This window comes from Lepidochelys kempii, chromosome 1 (assembly GCF_965140285.1).
Source record: "Lepidochelys kempii isolate rLepKem1 chromosome 1, rLepKem1.hap1, whole genome shotgun sequence".
NCBI lineage: Eukaryota > Metazoa > Chordata > Testudines > Cheloniidae > Lepidochelys > Lepidochelys kempii.
Genome location: NC_136380.1, coordinates 63,468,493 through 63,482,299, shown reverse-complemented (window position 1 = coordinate 63,482,299; position 13,807 = coordinate 63,468,493). Strand labels below are relative to the sequence as shown.

The following is a 13,807-nucleotide window of genomic DNA, read 5'->3' as shown; positions in this document are numbered from 1 at the left end:
TATCCAGCCACTTGGACAGATCTAGACTGTTGCTACTAAGATAATCAAATATTAGCACAGAACACCCCCCAACAATGTAGCTCTTTTCCCCAGCATTCCAATTTTGTAAAGCTGAAATCTGCATTAGGAGATAAAAATCATTCTTTTGGGGATGGCCATGGCCCTGTTCACAACTGAAGGCCTGTGGCTACTAGGGAAGAGTCTTGCATTGGCTCTGAAGAGTGAAGGATGGCAGTGGGGACAGCCCTGAGGAGGAATTATGAGATCCATATTTAAACATATCTGGCAATTCCTACACAGTACAAGGAGCATCTAGGACTATTGCTCAAGCTCACAGGGTGATGTAGCAGCCACTGGGGAGCTACACTGTATTCCTGCATACTGGCTGTTTTCCTAGTCCTCCTGCACTTCATCCAATTACTTGGGGTTTCATAAATTCATAGCATTTTAAGGCCAGGAGGGACCATTAGATCATCTAATTGGATCTCCTGTTTTCACAGGCCATTACATTTCATCAGGTTACCGAGCATTGAGCCCAATAACTTGTGTTTGGCTAAAGCATAATTTCCAGAAAGGCATCCAGTCTTGATTTCAAGACATTAAGATGGAGAATCCACTACTTCCCTTGGTAGCCAGTGGTTAATCACCCTCACTGTTAAAAATGTGTGCCTTATTTCTAATTTGAATTTGTCTGGCTTCATCTTCCTGCCATTGGCTCTTATTATGTCTTTCTCTAATGGGTTAAAAACCTCTGGGGTATTTTCTCCCCATGAAGGTACTTAGACACTGTAATCAATGCTCTAATAAATTTGTTAGTCTCTAAGGTGCCACAAGTACTCCTGTTCTTTTTGTAATCAAATAATCTCTCAATCTTCTTTTTGATACGCTCAACAGATTGAGCTCCTTAAATCTCTCCCTAAAAGGCATTTTCACCAACCCCACATCCTTTTTTCTGTCCCTTTCTCATTTTTTCAACATCCTTTAAAATGTGGACACCAGAACTGGATGTAGTATTCCTGTATCAGTCTCACCAATCACATATATAGAGCTAACACCTTCCTGCTCCACCTCACTATTCCCCTGTTTATACATGTTCATGAATGTACATGCTACATGATCTAATATTTTATCAAATTACTCACTGACTCTCCAAAAAGTAAAACTGGTTTGAAAAATAAAATTAGATGAGTATTCTGATCTGGAAAATACTGATACTATTCATTTAAAAATGTAAAAATTCCAATGTGAGGTCTTGAACCTGGAAACATTTACACACATGGTTAACTTTAAGCACCTAAGTATTTGCAGGATCAGGGTCTACATTACATGCAACTATTAATGCTGCTTTAGAGAGAAAAAAAATCTAGGGCCTGCTCTTCCAAACACTTATGCAGGTGAGTAACTATACTCAATTGTGTAATCCCATTGAGTTATAACATACAACCTCAGAATTCTACACTTAGTTAATATGCAACCTGGTAACATGCTTGGTGTCTTAATGTGCCTTTTTTCCTGTCATGTCCTGGCTCTTTGTAGACACTGATCTTGCAGTGGTGCAACACATGGGAACAGAAGTCCATTTGTAAACTCTTTGTAGCAAGAAATGTCATTTATTTTTGGTTCTGTACAGCACTCAGCACAATGGGGCCCCAAATCTGTAATACAAAGAAATAATAATATTCATATACACAACTATTTGCAGGATCAGGCTCCATACTAGCAAATATGGGACCAAAGCCTGTCCACCTTACTCACATGTGTTGTGTTGTCCCAATAACTTCAGTGTAGTGCTCACCAGTGTGAGATATTCCATTGACTTAAATTCAACAATTCACAGTGGTAAGCACTAATGTAGTAGCAAGTGTTTATAAGATCAGGATATAGCTGCATGTGAGGTCACATTAGTATCTGAATATTAACCAAACATACACATTCCTAAAGTATACTCAAGTATTTGTAAATGAGTCAGGATCTGTTGCAGTTTGTCATCTCATTATCATAGGCTTATAGAAAAGGAGACTCATATAAGTTCCCCTTTGGAGAAGAATTAAACATGGGCATATTCATTCATTAGCTTCTTTTGTTACCCACAATCAAAGGCAATTAAGCTAGGATGAAAAGTGCTGTATTACAGGCAGTTATCATATCTGTGGTGTGGTACTTATGGCAGGATTTGGCCCCTAAAGATAACTGTTCCAACGAATGACACAGAAAATAATGGGCAAATTCCTTTAGAATATTTCCAGTAGAGTAAGGCACTATTTAACATGAGCAAGGGTGGCAGAATCTGACTTTAAGCGTCTGACATAACATGAAATCAAGGCCCCGATCCTGCAAAGATTTATGCAGTCCTTAATTTCCCATACTGTGAAATCAGTGGGACTCCTCACAGTATGTAAAATTAAGGACATGAATAAGTGTCTGTAGGAGCGGGACCTAAACTATGGTTTCCATTTTGTTCCTGTAACATATCAGGGATTTCAGCTTCCTTTCTAAATGAATGGAATTGTGGATGGAATATGCAGTTCTTTGCCTTATGTTAAATACACACACACACAGACAAACATTTGTGTTTTTCTTAAATGTTTCTGGGATAAAATACTTATCCATAAACACTGATTATAAACCAACAGACCACAAGAATGATTTTTTTTTAAAAAAGATTCTCCCAGCTGAAACACTTTTGCAGTGTGTCACGAAAGTTTGAGCTGCAGAACATGAGACTAAAAAAGTGACAATAAGCAAAAGATGCAAATGGAGAAAACAACAAATATGGTCATTAGGGACATGCACAGACAATAGGAGAAAGTAACTGTAAACCTGTCCTTGCAGATGTGTAATATTTCAGACATGTGGGAGAAAACCAAAAGATACTAGTGGTGTCCTGTTATTTATTGTTTGTATTGTGGCAGCAGTTAGAAGCCCTAATCGTGGGCCAGGACCTCATGGTGCTAGGAACTGAACAAAGAACAAAAAGTTTCTTCCCCAAACAGCTTACAAGCTAAGGTTCAAACTTTAAACTGACCCAACACAACAAAGGTCTTTCTCATCTAGAGCAAAGTACTATCTTATTTGTAAAGGCTTTCTACATACATGTAACCCAATCCCAAGCAATGTTTTATACCTCAAAAAGGGAGAAAAAACAAAAAAACCTCCATAAAGTCCACTAGTGACTTTGCTATTGCTAATTGATATTACATTGAAGGGGCTCAGATTCTACAGAGACAGGTGATAGTATAAATCCTTGGGACAGGTCTACGTTACACTATAAAATTATATCAACATGACTATGTTGGTGGGAGTGTGATTTAAAAAACCTATATATTTATATAATTATAAACCCTACTGTGTATGGTGTTATACCAGTATAAAGGTGCTTTATGCTGGGATACATTATTATGCTTCCTGAACCACAAGAAGTTATACCTGTACAAAGCACTTTTATTGTGATACACACTAGAGGAAGTCTGCAGCTTTAAAGAAGCAAAACTTTGTAATGTAGATAAGCCCTCAGATAGAGTGTTTCTTATTGCTAGGCATGCTGGTCGCACTACCACTGGGGTTGTTAACTTTGTCTTCACTACAATAAAGGTGTATTGTTGTTTTTTAAATCTAGAGACAACTCTCTTAATGTAAAATCCTAGTGGAGACAAGGGCCACGGCATTTTTCACCTCAGTGTAGCTAGTTGGAGTTAACACTACACCTCCCACGTGGGGTCTACCTCTACTAGCTACATGGAGAACTCTCTAAGATTTTTACATCCAGATTGAAAAGTTTGGTGGTGCAATGAAGACACAGCCATTGACTTCTAGGGGAACTGACTAGACTTCTTACCAGCAGTGGTGCTGGAACTGGGGGTGCAGCAAGCTTGAAGTAGTAATAACAAACACCACGTGCATGGTTTCCACCTCCGGCACCCCTGCTTGGCAGCGGCTCAGCATCCCCACACAGCGGTCAGAGTGCGGCGGCGAGAGTCAAGTCAGCAGCGGAGACTCCAGCAGCAAACCACAAAGCCCCTGCGCTTGCCGTGGTGGGACCGGCCCGCGTTTGGGGGGCGGGGGGGCATGCACTCGTCCTGCACGCCCCCAGCCTGGAGCGCCCGGCGGCCAGGCACGCCGTGGCTCCTACGGCTGCCCCCCCCTTGGGCCATAGGTCCCTTTGTACAGCCAAGCAGCGCGGAAAGTTGCACAGAGGGCGGCTGGGCAGCGAGCAGGGGAGGGGAACACGCAGCCCCCCGCAGCGGCTCAGGCGCCGGCCAGACTGAGGCGCGGGGCCCCGGGGGGACCGATGCCCCCCCCCCCCAGCTCCGACCTGCGGCAGCGTCGTGGGCTGGATCCTGAGCGCCCCGGGGGCGCTATCCAGCCTGTTGCGCTGAGGCCCGGGGCTGTGCGGCGGCGCAGGAGGAGCCGGCTCAGTGGGGAGCGTGTCCCCCCGCCGCTTTCCCGGGGCGCAGCGGCCGCCCCACCCCCCTCAGGCGGGAGCCGGTAGCGCGGCCCTGCCGCGGTCGCGGAGCGCTGGGGGGAGGGCGGCGGAAGATGGCGGCCGAGCGGGCCGCTCCTCCAGCGCTGGCTGCGGGCTCCTCCTCGGCTTGTCCCCGCCGCCGCCTCCTCCTCCTCCTCCTCCTCCTCCTCCGCCCGCCTCCTGCGCCGCCTCCTGCCCGGGGAGGGGAGCGGCAGCGGCAGCCCGGGCTGAGCCGAACTCGTGTGTTTCTCTCGGCAGGAGTCCGAGAAGATGGCCGGGGCCGAGGCGAGGATGAGCGGGGCCGGGATCCAGCAGCAGCCCCAGCCCCCGGCGGCGGCGGGAGACGAGTCCTCGGACAGCGAAGGGGAGCACGAGGGCCCCCAGAAACTCATCCGGAAAGTGTCCACCTCGGGCCAGATCCGCAGCAAGGTAAGAGCCGCGCCGGGCGGGATGGTCCCCGGCACACCCGGGGAGCTTCTGCCTGCTGGAGCCCGAGAGGCTGCCGCGTCCCTCCCCAGCCCCTGGGGTCTCCTCCTGCCTCCCCCGAGCTGGGGCGCCCGCCTCTGTCCCCGCCTGCAGGGGGGGCTGAGCGACCGGGCTCGGTGCGAGCCGCTTGCAAAGCTCGCAGCCCGCCTGCTGCGTCCCGGGCAGAGAGGGGCAGCATCCGTCCCGCCAGCCCAGCGCCTCTTCCTTGGCCGAAGCCCAGCCCTGGAGCTTTCTCCATTCACTCTCCATTGCATGCCCCTCGGGCTCCCAGCTGGGCGGCCTCAGCGCTGGGAGAACGCCAGGCGGGGCTGGGTCCAGTGTGTGCCCCAGCTCGTGGGGAGCTCTCTAGCCCCAGTGACCAGCTCCTTACCTACGGCCAAGTACAGGCACAAGTTTTTGAAGCCCCCAAGGGCACGTACGATTCCTCTTTGAAAGCAGGAGAGCTGCGAAGGAAACATGATTTCCGTTTGAAACCCACGCTGGAAATATGGAAGGAAACGTCTATCCATTCCTCCGGTTAGGCGTGAATACGTAAAAATAGTTGCCAAAAGTTCATGTTAATGCCTAAAGGAAAGTTTTCTGGCTGGCTCGGGGCTTTGAAGTCACCCAGGTGGGAATTGCTTACATTACTTTAAAAAGAAAAGGAGTACTTGTGGCACCTTAGAGACTCTAAGGTGCCACAAGTACTCCTTTTCTTTTTGCGGATACAGACTAACGCGGCTGCTAGTCTGAAACCTTACATTACTTTCTCATTCTTATCGACTTCACACCTTTCCTGTAAAACTAATGCAGATAAGATTGCTCTTGAGGCTCTAAATAACCAGTGCTAAATACTTAAGAGGCTCTCAAAACACTTTACAAACTATGCCCTGATCCTGCAACTGGATCAGTACAGAGAAACTCTGCCTGCCCAATGCCCCATTGAAGTTAATGTTTCTATGGATGTAGTGAAGTCAGTAAAGACATTGTACTACTCAGCAATTATAAAATCAGTTTTTAGGGGCAAAACGACTCTGCATGCCCACATTGTCTATTCAACAGGTAGTTTGAGGATCAGTGGCAGAATATGGATTTCACTTAAGTAAAAGATTAAGTGCAGCCACCTCCAGGTGAAAAGCATTAACTGTTTAACAGCATAGAGTAACACTATACAACAGTTTAGGGTAGGAAGAAATCTTACTCAGAAATCCCCTGCTAAGAAGATAGGGTGACATTCTAGTGCTACTCAAAGCGGTGGTTTGTGGACTTGTGACGGTCCACGAGCCATCGGCTGCCGGTCTGCGCGCACATTGGGGGAAAAAAATTGCTAGTCCCCCACATCAGATAGCTTGAGAAGCACTGTGACATTCCCTTTTGGTTACTAAAAGTCAGTTTTACTATTACATATCTGTACTTTCCCCATTGGGGGAAATGTCTTGTAGCAAAGCATTACTTAAAATTTGTTTTTGACAAATATTGCATATTCTTTAAACTTAAAACCATATTAAAAAAATTCAGTCTTGACATCTCTTGTATGTGACTATCTTCAAAATATTTAAAAAGTAACAATGTGTGACACTTCTTTTTAATATAGCAATGTTAGGTGTGTTTGTTAATTTTCAAGCATCTCTGAAAAGGTTTATAATCACACAAAGAGATGTTATGGAGTATATGAATGTGATAGAATCAGTTCTATGAGAAATAAGATTCCACAAGTCTCCTGTTGTCTTGTATGCTAAAAAGACACCCAATGAATTGACGCTTTTACTTAACTTAGTTTTCATCTTTTGTTCCTTTTTTTTTGTTTTGTTTTTGTGTGTGTGAATCAGAGTTGTATAGGAAGAACTAACTACAGATTTAACTGTTGTGCAGTGTGCGTTCAGGAAATCTAGATTCTTGCTTTATCAGTTACAACTCACAGTATGCAAACCAGAATATAAATAACTCTCTTCACCTAGTTAAAAGTGATATACCTTTGTTAAAGAAAAGAGATGTAATAAATACTTCACTAGCACTTTATCTTATAACTCATGATGCATTATTTAAAAGTAGCTATATTTAGACAGACAACTCCCATTTAGTTTAAGGGTGTTGTATGTTTGCTATTGTAGTGGTTGGTGGTGATCAGTGGTTATGTGAAACCACTGGAGCAAAGAACACCAAGGAACTGCTCTTTGACGCAGCTAGTCCCTTTCATTGAAATTAGATTTGTTAAGATTCACTTACTCAGTGAGTGTGTTTGTAGGCCAAGGTTTTACTTAAATGGATTGGGTTCCTCTGACAGCTAAGAATAGACTTTTGAAAGAGACCCAAAGAGGTATACTACATTTATTGCTCAAGTTTGTGGGGCAGTATAGTTTTACACTGCTATTTTTCTCAAGTGGTTGTTTACATACTTTCTTGAAACATTTCTGCCGCTTGTATTGATTCTTTAGCTTAGAATGCAGAAGCCTCTGCTGGTAATTGTTTTTGTTTTAGTTTAGGATGACTTTATTTTTAGATGTTTTGGTACAGTTGATCACTGGTGAAAACTCCATCTGCAAAGAACCACCATATGGTAATCATTCAGTAGTGGATTTTTTTAATGTTGTGTATATCATAGCATTAATCAAATATGTTTATCTTAATAGGATTGCCTGTCTTGCTCCTTTCATAAATATATATTTTGTCATTTCTATAACTGGCAGTGCTCAAAGTTAACTGCTAAACTTCAGCTCTTCTCCTGAATTAAATACAAAAAGCTTGTTTGCTTGACTAAAAAAGAATAATGAAATGGGAAATGACGAGAGAGAGAACTGCCTTTGAAGACCACATTAGACTGATCAGTTATGCATTGCTCCTCAACTAAGACTTCTGCTTCAGCATTATTTACTGAAGGTCCAGTTTTGCCCCACTTACTTAGGTGGAGTAGCAGTTGTCTCCACAAGTTTCAGTGGTATTATTTTTGCCGTACGTTACTACTCAACATGTGTAAGAGTGACAGGATCAGATCTTTAAGTAACTTAGCTGTTTTATTTGGATGTGAATTTAGTAACGTGATATTACGCGTGGGTTCAGCTCAGATGGCTAAGTTTCAAGCTTAACAACAAAAACTACCTGTCCACACTCTAAGGGCATGTCCGTGGTACAAATACGACCATTGTCCATATCAAAATTCTGTCAGTGAATCTTAATTATCCTCTGTACCCTCCAGAAGGCTGGAAGGCAAACAAATTTGGGCTCTGACAAACTGAGGTGGAGGGAGCAAGTTGTGAAGGTGAAGACTGAAAATATCCTTCGAAAAAGCATCTTCTTTTAAACCTGAGAGCTGTTTGCTTAAGCACCTTGCTGTTTTCCACTGCCAGGGTAACATGCAAAGAGATAGAAAGTCTATAAGGTATCCAGAACCCAAATCATTTAGTGCTCTTATAAGTTAAAATCAGAATCTTTAAACCTTACCCTGGAAGCTGCTGCTTACTATGGTGCACAGGTGTAATATAGTCTCTGCAGAAAATGCCACTAAATAAACAGTTTGCCACATTCTGTATCATCTGAAGTTTGAGAGGTCTTTAGCTGCAGTCCCAAATAGAGGGCACTGCAATAAATTCATAAGTAACTTGAGTTCCCCCACTTTTTTCCCCTCATTGTGAATGAGGAAGTACACATTTAATATTTAAAATGTTGCTCACTGGGATAACCTTATAAAATAAACATCTCCTTTTCATGAGGGCTGTTGAGAAACAGCATTCATACAGTTTTATAGCTACATGCTCAGTGCTATACCAACAATATTATATGCAAGACAATTAACCTAAAATAGCAGAAAACACTCTGCAGTCCAAAGGCCAAACTCTGTCCTTATTTACACTAAAATGTGGCTTATTATTTCAGTTCCTTTCAAGATGATAGTTCAAAAGTTTCTTCAAAGTAGACAGTACCTACTTAAACAGAACAGGTAGCTTATTCCAGCTGTTTGGGGCAGCAGTTCCAAAAGTCTGCCTATCATATTCAGTTTGGTTCTAGTCACTTTAAAATGCAACTGGGTTTAGTGAAGAGCAAACTACAATCTAAGAAAACTGCCTTGTTTCAGTTCTTAGGAATTGAAGCCTATCTGGGAAAAGAGGTTTCAATTTAGAGCTGGTACATTTTTAAAAAGTTTGCTTGTCTCAGGGAAATGGTCCCTGAAACACTATGAAGCAGATTAGATAGATGAGTGTAGTTACAAGTTCTGCTCCTCATTGACCAAGTGGGTATCTTCCGTAGCTGACCTTGCTCCTCAGATGTGTGGTTGTTTTTCCAACCTCTGGTTTATTGTGGGATGAGGCAGATGTACTGTAGTCAAAATGCAGGAAACTACAAAATTAAAAATTTAGGGGGGTAAATAAACTTACCTTGTCCTGTGGACTGTCTCTTCCCTTTCCCTCTACACCAAATATTTCTGCTACTGCTTTTACACAAGTACTGTTGTACTTACACAAGTAGATGTTCTGAAATTGGGATGTGTTAAGTCAGCAGAGAAGATACTGCATTGTTATTTAGTTTAACAATAAAAGTTATCATTGGAATTATAATACTTTTTCTAAGCTCTTCATTTGCTTTTGAAATGTCAGCAATTATTATAGGGCTACTGATATACTGGCATTAGAAAAGATATATTGACATTAGAAAAGGTTCAGAAAAGGGCAACTAAAATGATTAGGGGTTTGGAACGGGTCCCATATGAGGAGAGATGAAAGAGGCTAGGACTTTTCAGCTTGGAAAAGAGGAGACGAGGGGGGATATGATAGAGGTATATAAAATCATGAGTGGTGTGGAGAAAGTGAATAAGGAAAAGTTATTTACTTGTTCCCATATCAGAACTAGGGGCCATGTCAAGGTTTCTTCCCCACTCTGAACTCTAGGGTACAGATGTGGGGACCTGCATGAAAGACCCCCTAAGCTTATTCTTACCAGCTTAGGTTAAAACTTTCTCAAGGTACAAACTTTTACCTTTTGTCCTGGACCTTATGCTGCCACCACCAAAGTGTCTAACAAAAATAACAGGGGAAGTGCCCACTTGGAAACGTCTCCCCCTCAAATCCCCCCCAAGCAGTACATCCCCTTTCCTGGGGAAGGCTTGATAAAAATCCTCACCAATTTGCATTGGTGAACACAGACCCAAACCCTTGGATCTTAAGAACAATGAAAAAGCAATCAGGTTCTTAAAAGAAGAATTTTAATTAAAGAAAAAGTAAAAGAAAAACCTCTATAAAATCAGGAAGGGAAATACCTTACAGAGTAGTCAGATTCAAACATAGAGAATCCCTCTAGGCAAAACCTTAAGTTACAAAAAGACACAAAAGCAGGAATATACATCCCATTCAGCACAACTTATTTTATCAGCCATTTAAACAAAACAGAATCTAACGTATATCTAACTAGATTGCTTACTAACTCTTTACAGGAGTTCTGACCTGCGTTCCTGCTCTGGTCCCAGCGAAAGCATCATACAGACAGAGAGAGAGGACCCTTCTCCCCTCTCCCTCACTTTGAACGTATCTTGTCTCCTCATTGGTCATTTTGGTCAGGTGTCAGCGAGGTCATCTTAGCTTCTTAACCCTTTACAGCTGAAAAGGTTTATCCTCTGGCCAGGAGGGATTTAAAGGTGGTTAGCCTTCCCTTTATATTTGTGACAGGCCACCAAATGAAATTAATGGGCAGCAGGTTTAAAACAAATAAAAGGAAGTTCTTCTTCACACAGTGCACAGTCAACCTGTGGAACTCCTTGCCTGAGGAGGTTGTGAAGGCTAGGACTATAACAGGGTTTAAAAGAGAACTGGATAAATTCATGGAGGTTAAGTCCATTTATGGCTATTAGCCTGGATGGGTAAGGAATGGTTTCCCTAGCCTCTGTTTGTCAGAGAGTGGAGATGGATGGCAGGAGAGAGATCACTTTCACCCTCCGGCTATAAAAATAAAATAATTAAATTGACACTATATTTTTATTGTCTTCAGTATGTAACACCAACCGTTTATGAAACAGAACTTTCAGAAATGTTTTAAATTCTACCACATGCTTCATAGTGCTAAGTCTCTTTAGTCAGTTGCTGTTTGCTTCTGGTATAGGTTTCTCTCTAGTAAGTGGCTGATGACAGTATTAATACTAGATTTCAGTGAATATTATTTTCTCTTCTGTAATCTGTTTTGTCTAGGGTTTATTTGGCAGTATCAGAGTTGGATACCATCTGACCAGTTGTAAGCCCAGTGGTAATTTGAGAAAACAATATTATTTTCTGTACAAAAATCTGTCATGAGACTGTTAAGGTGGCAAATCGAACTTTAACTTAGTTCTCTTTGCGTATGTGTTATGGTTGTCCGTTTGACCATATACTAATTCTCAAATTCAAAGTAACTGACAATTTATTTTTCAATAATAGAAACGCATGTAGCATCTTTAAATTATATCATCATGCATATTCACAAGGGGCAGATTTAAAGTCAGAACATGTGCAGTAGTCCTCCTTAATTTCTTTGGCCTGACACTGTCTGCAGACTCTACAGGGAATGAGCCTGGGAAGTGCTTGCCTCAGCCCATGTGTACCTGCACTGTTGTTTCCAATACACAACTAAGTTAGTTATGCAGACATGCACAGCCCAACTGTCCTTAGCTGAATGTTTCTGAAACTTATTGAGAATGAAATTTTTTTTTCAATTCAATTTAACCGTTTTGAATTCAAGCAGATCTTGTCATTGGGGGCTGTTCTGTAAATTCAAAATCAGCTTTTCACTTTAGGACGTTTCAGTTGTAGTCTTGTTCACAAAAGGGTAGAATAATTATTTTCATAATTGGAATACTGCACTCTTTCTCCACCCTGCTCATAATTATATTACTGAACCACATTACACAATTTTCCAGAAAAAAATCACTCTTGGAAAATTTTAGCCCAAAACATGACAGTTTCAGAAAGTTACGAGCTATTGAACATGAAGTGTAGGGGAGAGTGCAGTTAGAATGGAAAAGTTATTCTATTTTAAGAATAGTGGTAATTGCCACTTCAATCTGTAATATACGTTTGTATAGCTGAAATTAAATCTGTTGTAATTTTTTTTGTAATATATACATTGGCAAAAAATTGGCATAAAAATTATGCTGCTTCTCGCTGTCTATCAGAAGTGGGGGAGGAAGTGAGATGCTTATAAAAATCTGTGGTAGATAGCAGCAAGTAGTTCTTGAAAGAGACTAATTGCTTTTGGTGTTTTTTTTTTTTTTTTGAGGAGTATATTTTCTTGAAAGGGTTGATACTATTTTGGTTAGAAAAATAACAGAAATAGAACTGTTTCCTGCTGGCTGGTGAGCTACAGATGTGAAGAAAGGCAAGATAATCAGACATTTATCTAGATTAGTGTGAGAAATTTTCTTTTTATTGCTTTCTGTATCAATTTTTTTTAAAAGGGGTTGGGGAACAAAGGTCAAGAGAATCTTTACCCAGTTTTATGCACGTTGGAAAACTTCCACAGAACTCCTCAGACGTGTTTGTGTAACCTGTCTATACCTGAAAGTCTTTTCCGCAAATCTTTCAAGACTTTATAACAACAATAAATATTAAGGATAATCTATTATTTATATGTTGGTAGTTTCCAAGAGGAAGACCGCATTTGCTGAAAGATAATTGGTAAATATATCCTCAAGGCAATACTGTAGCTTTCTTTTTGTTTTTTTGGACCTACTTTGTATATTTGGGTGCTGCCTTTTAAATATTGAGTGACTCACATTATTATAGTTCAGTATTCCTGAGTGCTGGTTTAAGGAACACTTTACATGCTTTAAACAGCTTTCCAGGTCAAGTTATTTATATCAGGATTATTCCAATTAGTCGAATGCAATTTTGTGGTAATATATATATGGAGGAGGAAAATGGACAAGGTCTAACAAATTATTAGCCTTGCAATGTGCTTTCTTTTTAACTGTGGAATGAACATTTAAATGTTAAGGCTTATGTTTGACTAGCAAAGATTGTTTAAGGCTTCTTTGAAAACTGACATTTGAAATTAATGTCCTCTAAGTTTTTCTGGGTTTTAGCAAATTCTGTTTGTTCAGATGGGTGTGACTAGGAAGTGTTTGCACTCCATGTAAGAATAATTGATGCTGTTTTATTAATTATAATTAAAATAAATAATACCTAATGGCCACACAATAATACCTCATGACCAGACTGCTTCTCACCTTTCCCCTCTGCTTACCGAATGCCCTTCTGGATAAAGAGTCAGACTGAACAACATCTTGCAGTATGACCTAAAGATCAGCAAACTCTGGCTTTGATGGAGTGCAAGAAGGAATGTATTCCTGAAGAAAGAGCCCCCTCTAACAAAAATACCTTATCCCATCAAATTCACGTGTCCAACTCTAGCCACAGATGGCAAGAGTATTCTGTAACTGCCACACCAAGGCACAGGGATGGAATACTCTAGGAAACAGCTGGGCCTCAATCCATTTAGGGCTTTATAGATAATCCATCAACATCTTGAATTGTTCCCAGCAGTGAATAGCAGAGCATAGGTTTAATTTGCTCACATTAGACTGCCACATTTCATTATGTACTAGCTGGAGCAGCCAAGTAGTTTTCAATAGTAGCCTATAGTAGAATGCATAGTATGACAGTAGTCTGTCCTGGAAGTAACCAAAGCATTAGATTACTGTGATATATGAGAATGGAAGGCTAGGATGTCTAGGCTATCTGAGGATGATAGAAAGCTCCCTACACAAAAAATGTCACTTGATTTAGGAATGGTGATGGTTTCAATAAGACCATTATGAACCTCTGAAATGGAGGCTGAGCATAACTCCTTATTTGAGGGATAAATTGCAGACACTGCCCATTCCTTATAGTTTCTGCATCCATCCATGAGCATCACTTTCGTTTT

General features: G+C 41.5%; 1 protein-coding gene across 1 annotated transcript in view; it reads left to right on the top strand.

Annotated features, from left to right (window-relative positions):
* The window catches only part of DGKH (diacylglycerol kinase eta), a 263,268-nt gene that overhangs the window by 4,515 nt on the left and 244,946 nt on the right, over nt 1-13,807 (top strand). Inside the window, exon 2 of the mRNA XM_078853169.1 lies at nt 4,721-4,891. Within this exon, the coding sequence (XP_078709295.1) occupies nt 4,721-4,891 (171 nt within the window). The remainder of the gene's footprint in view (nt 1-4,720; nt 4,892-13,807) is intronic.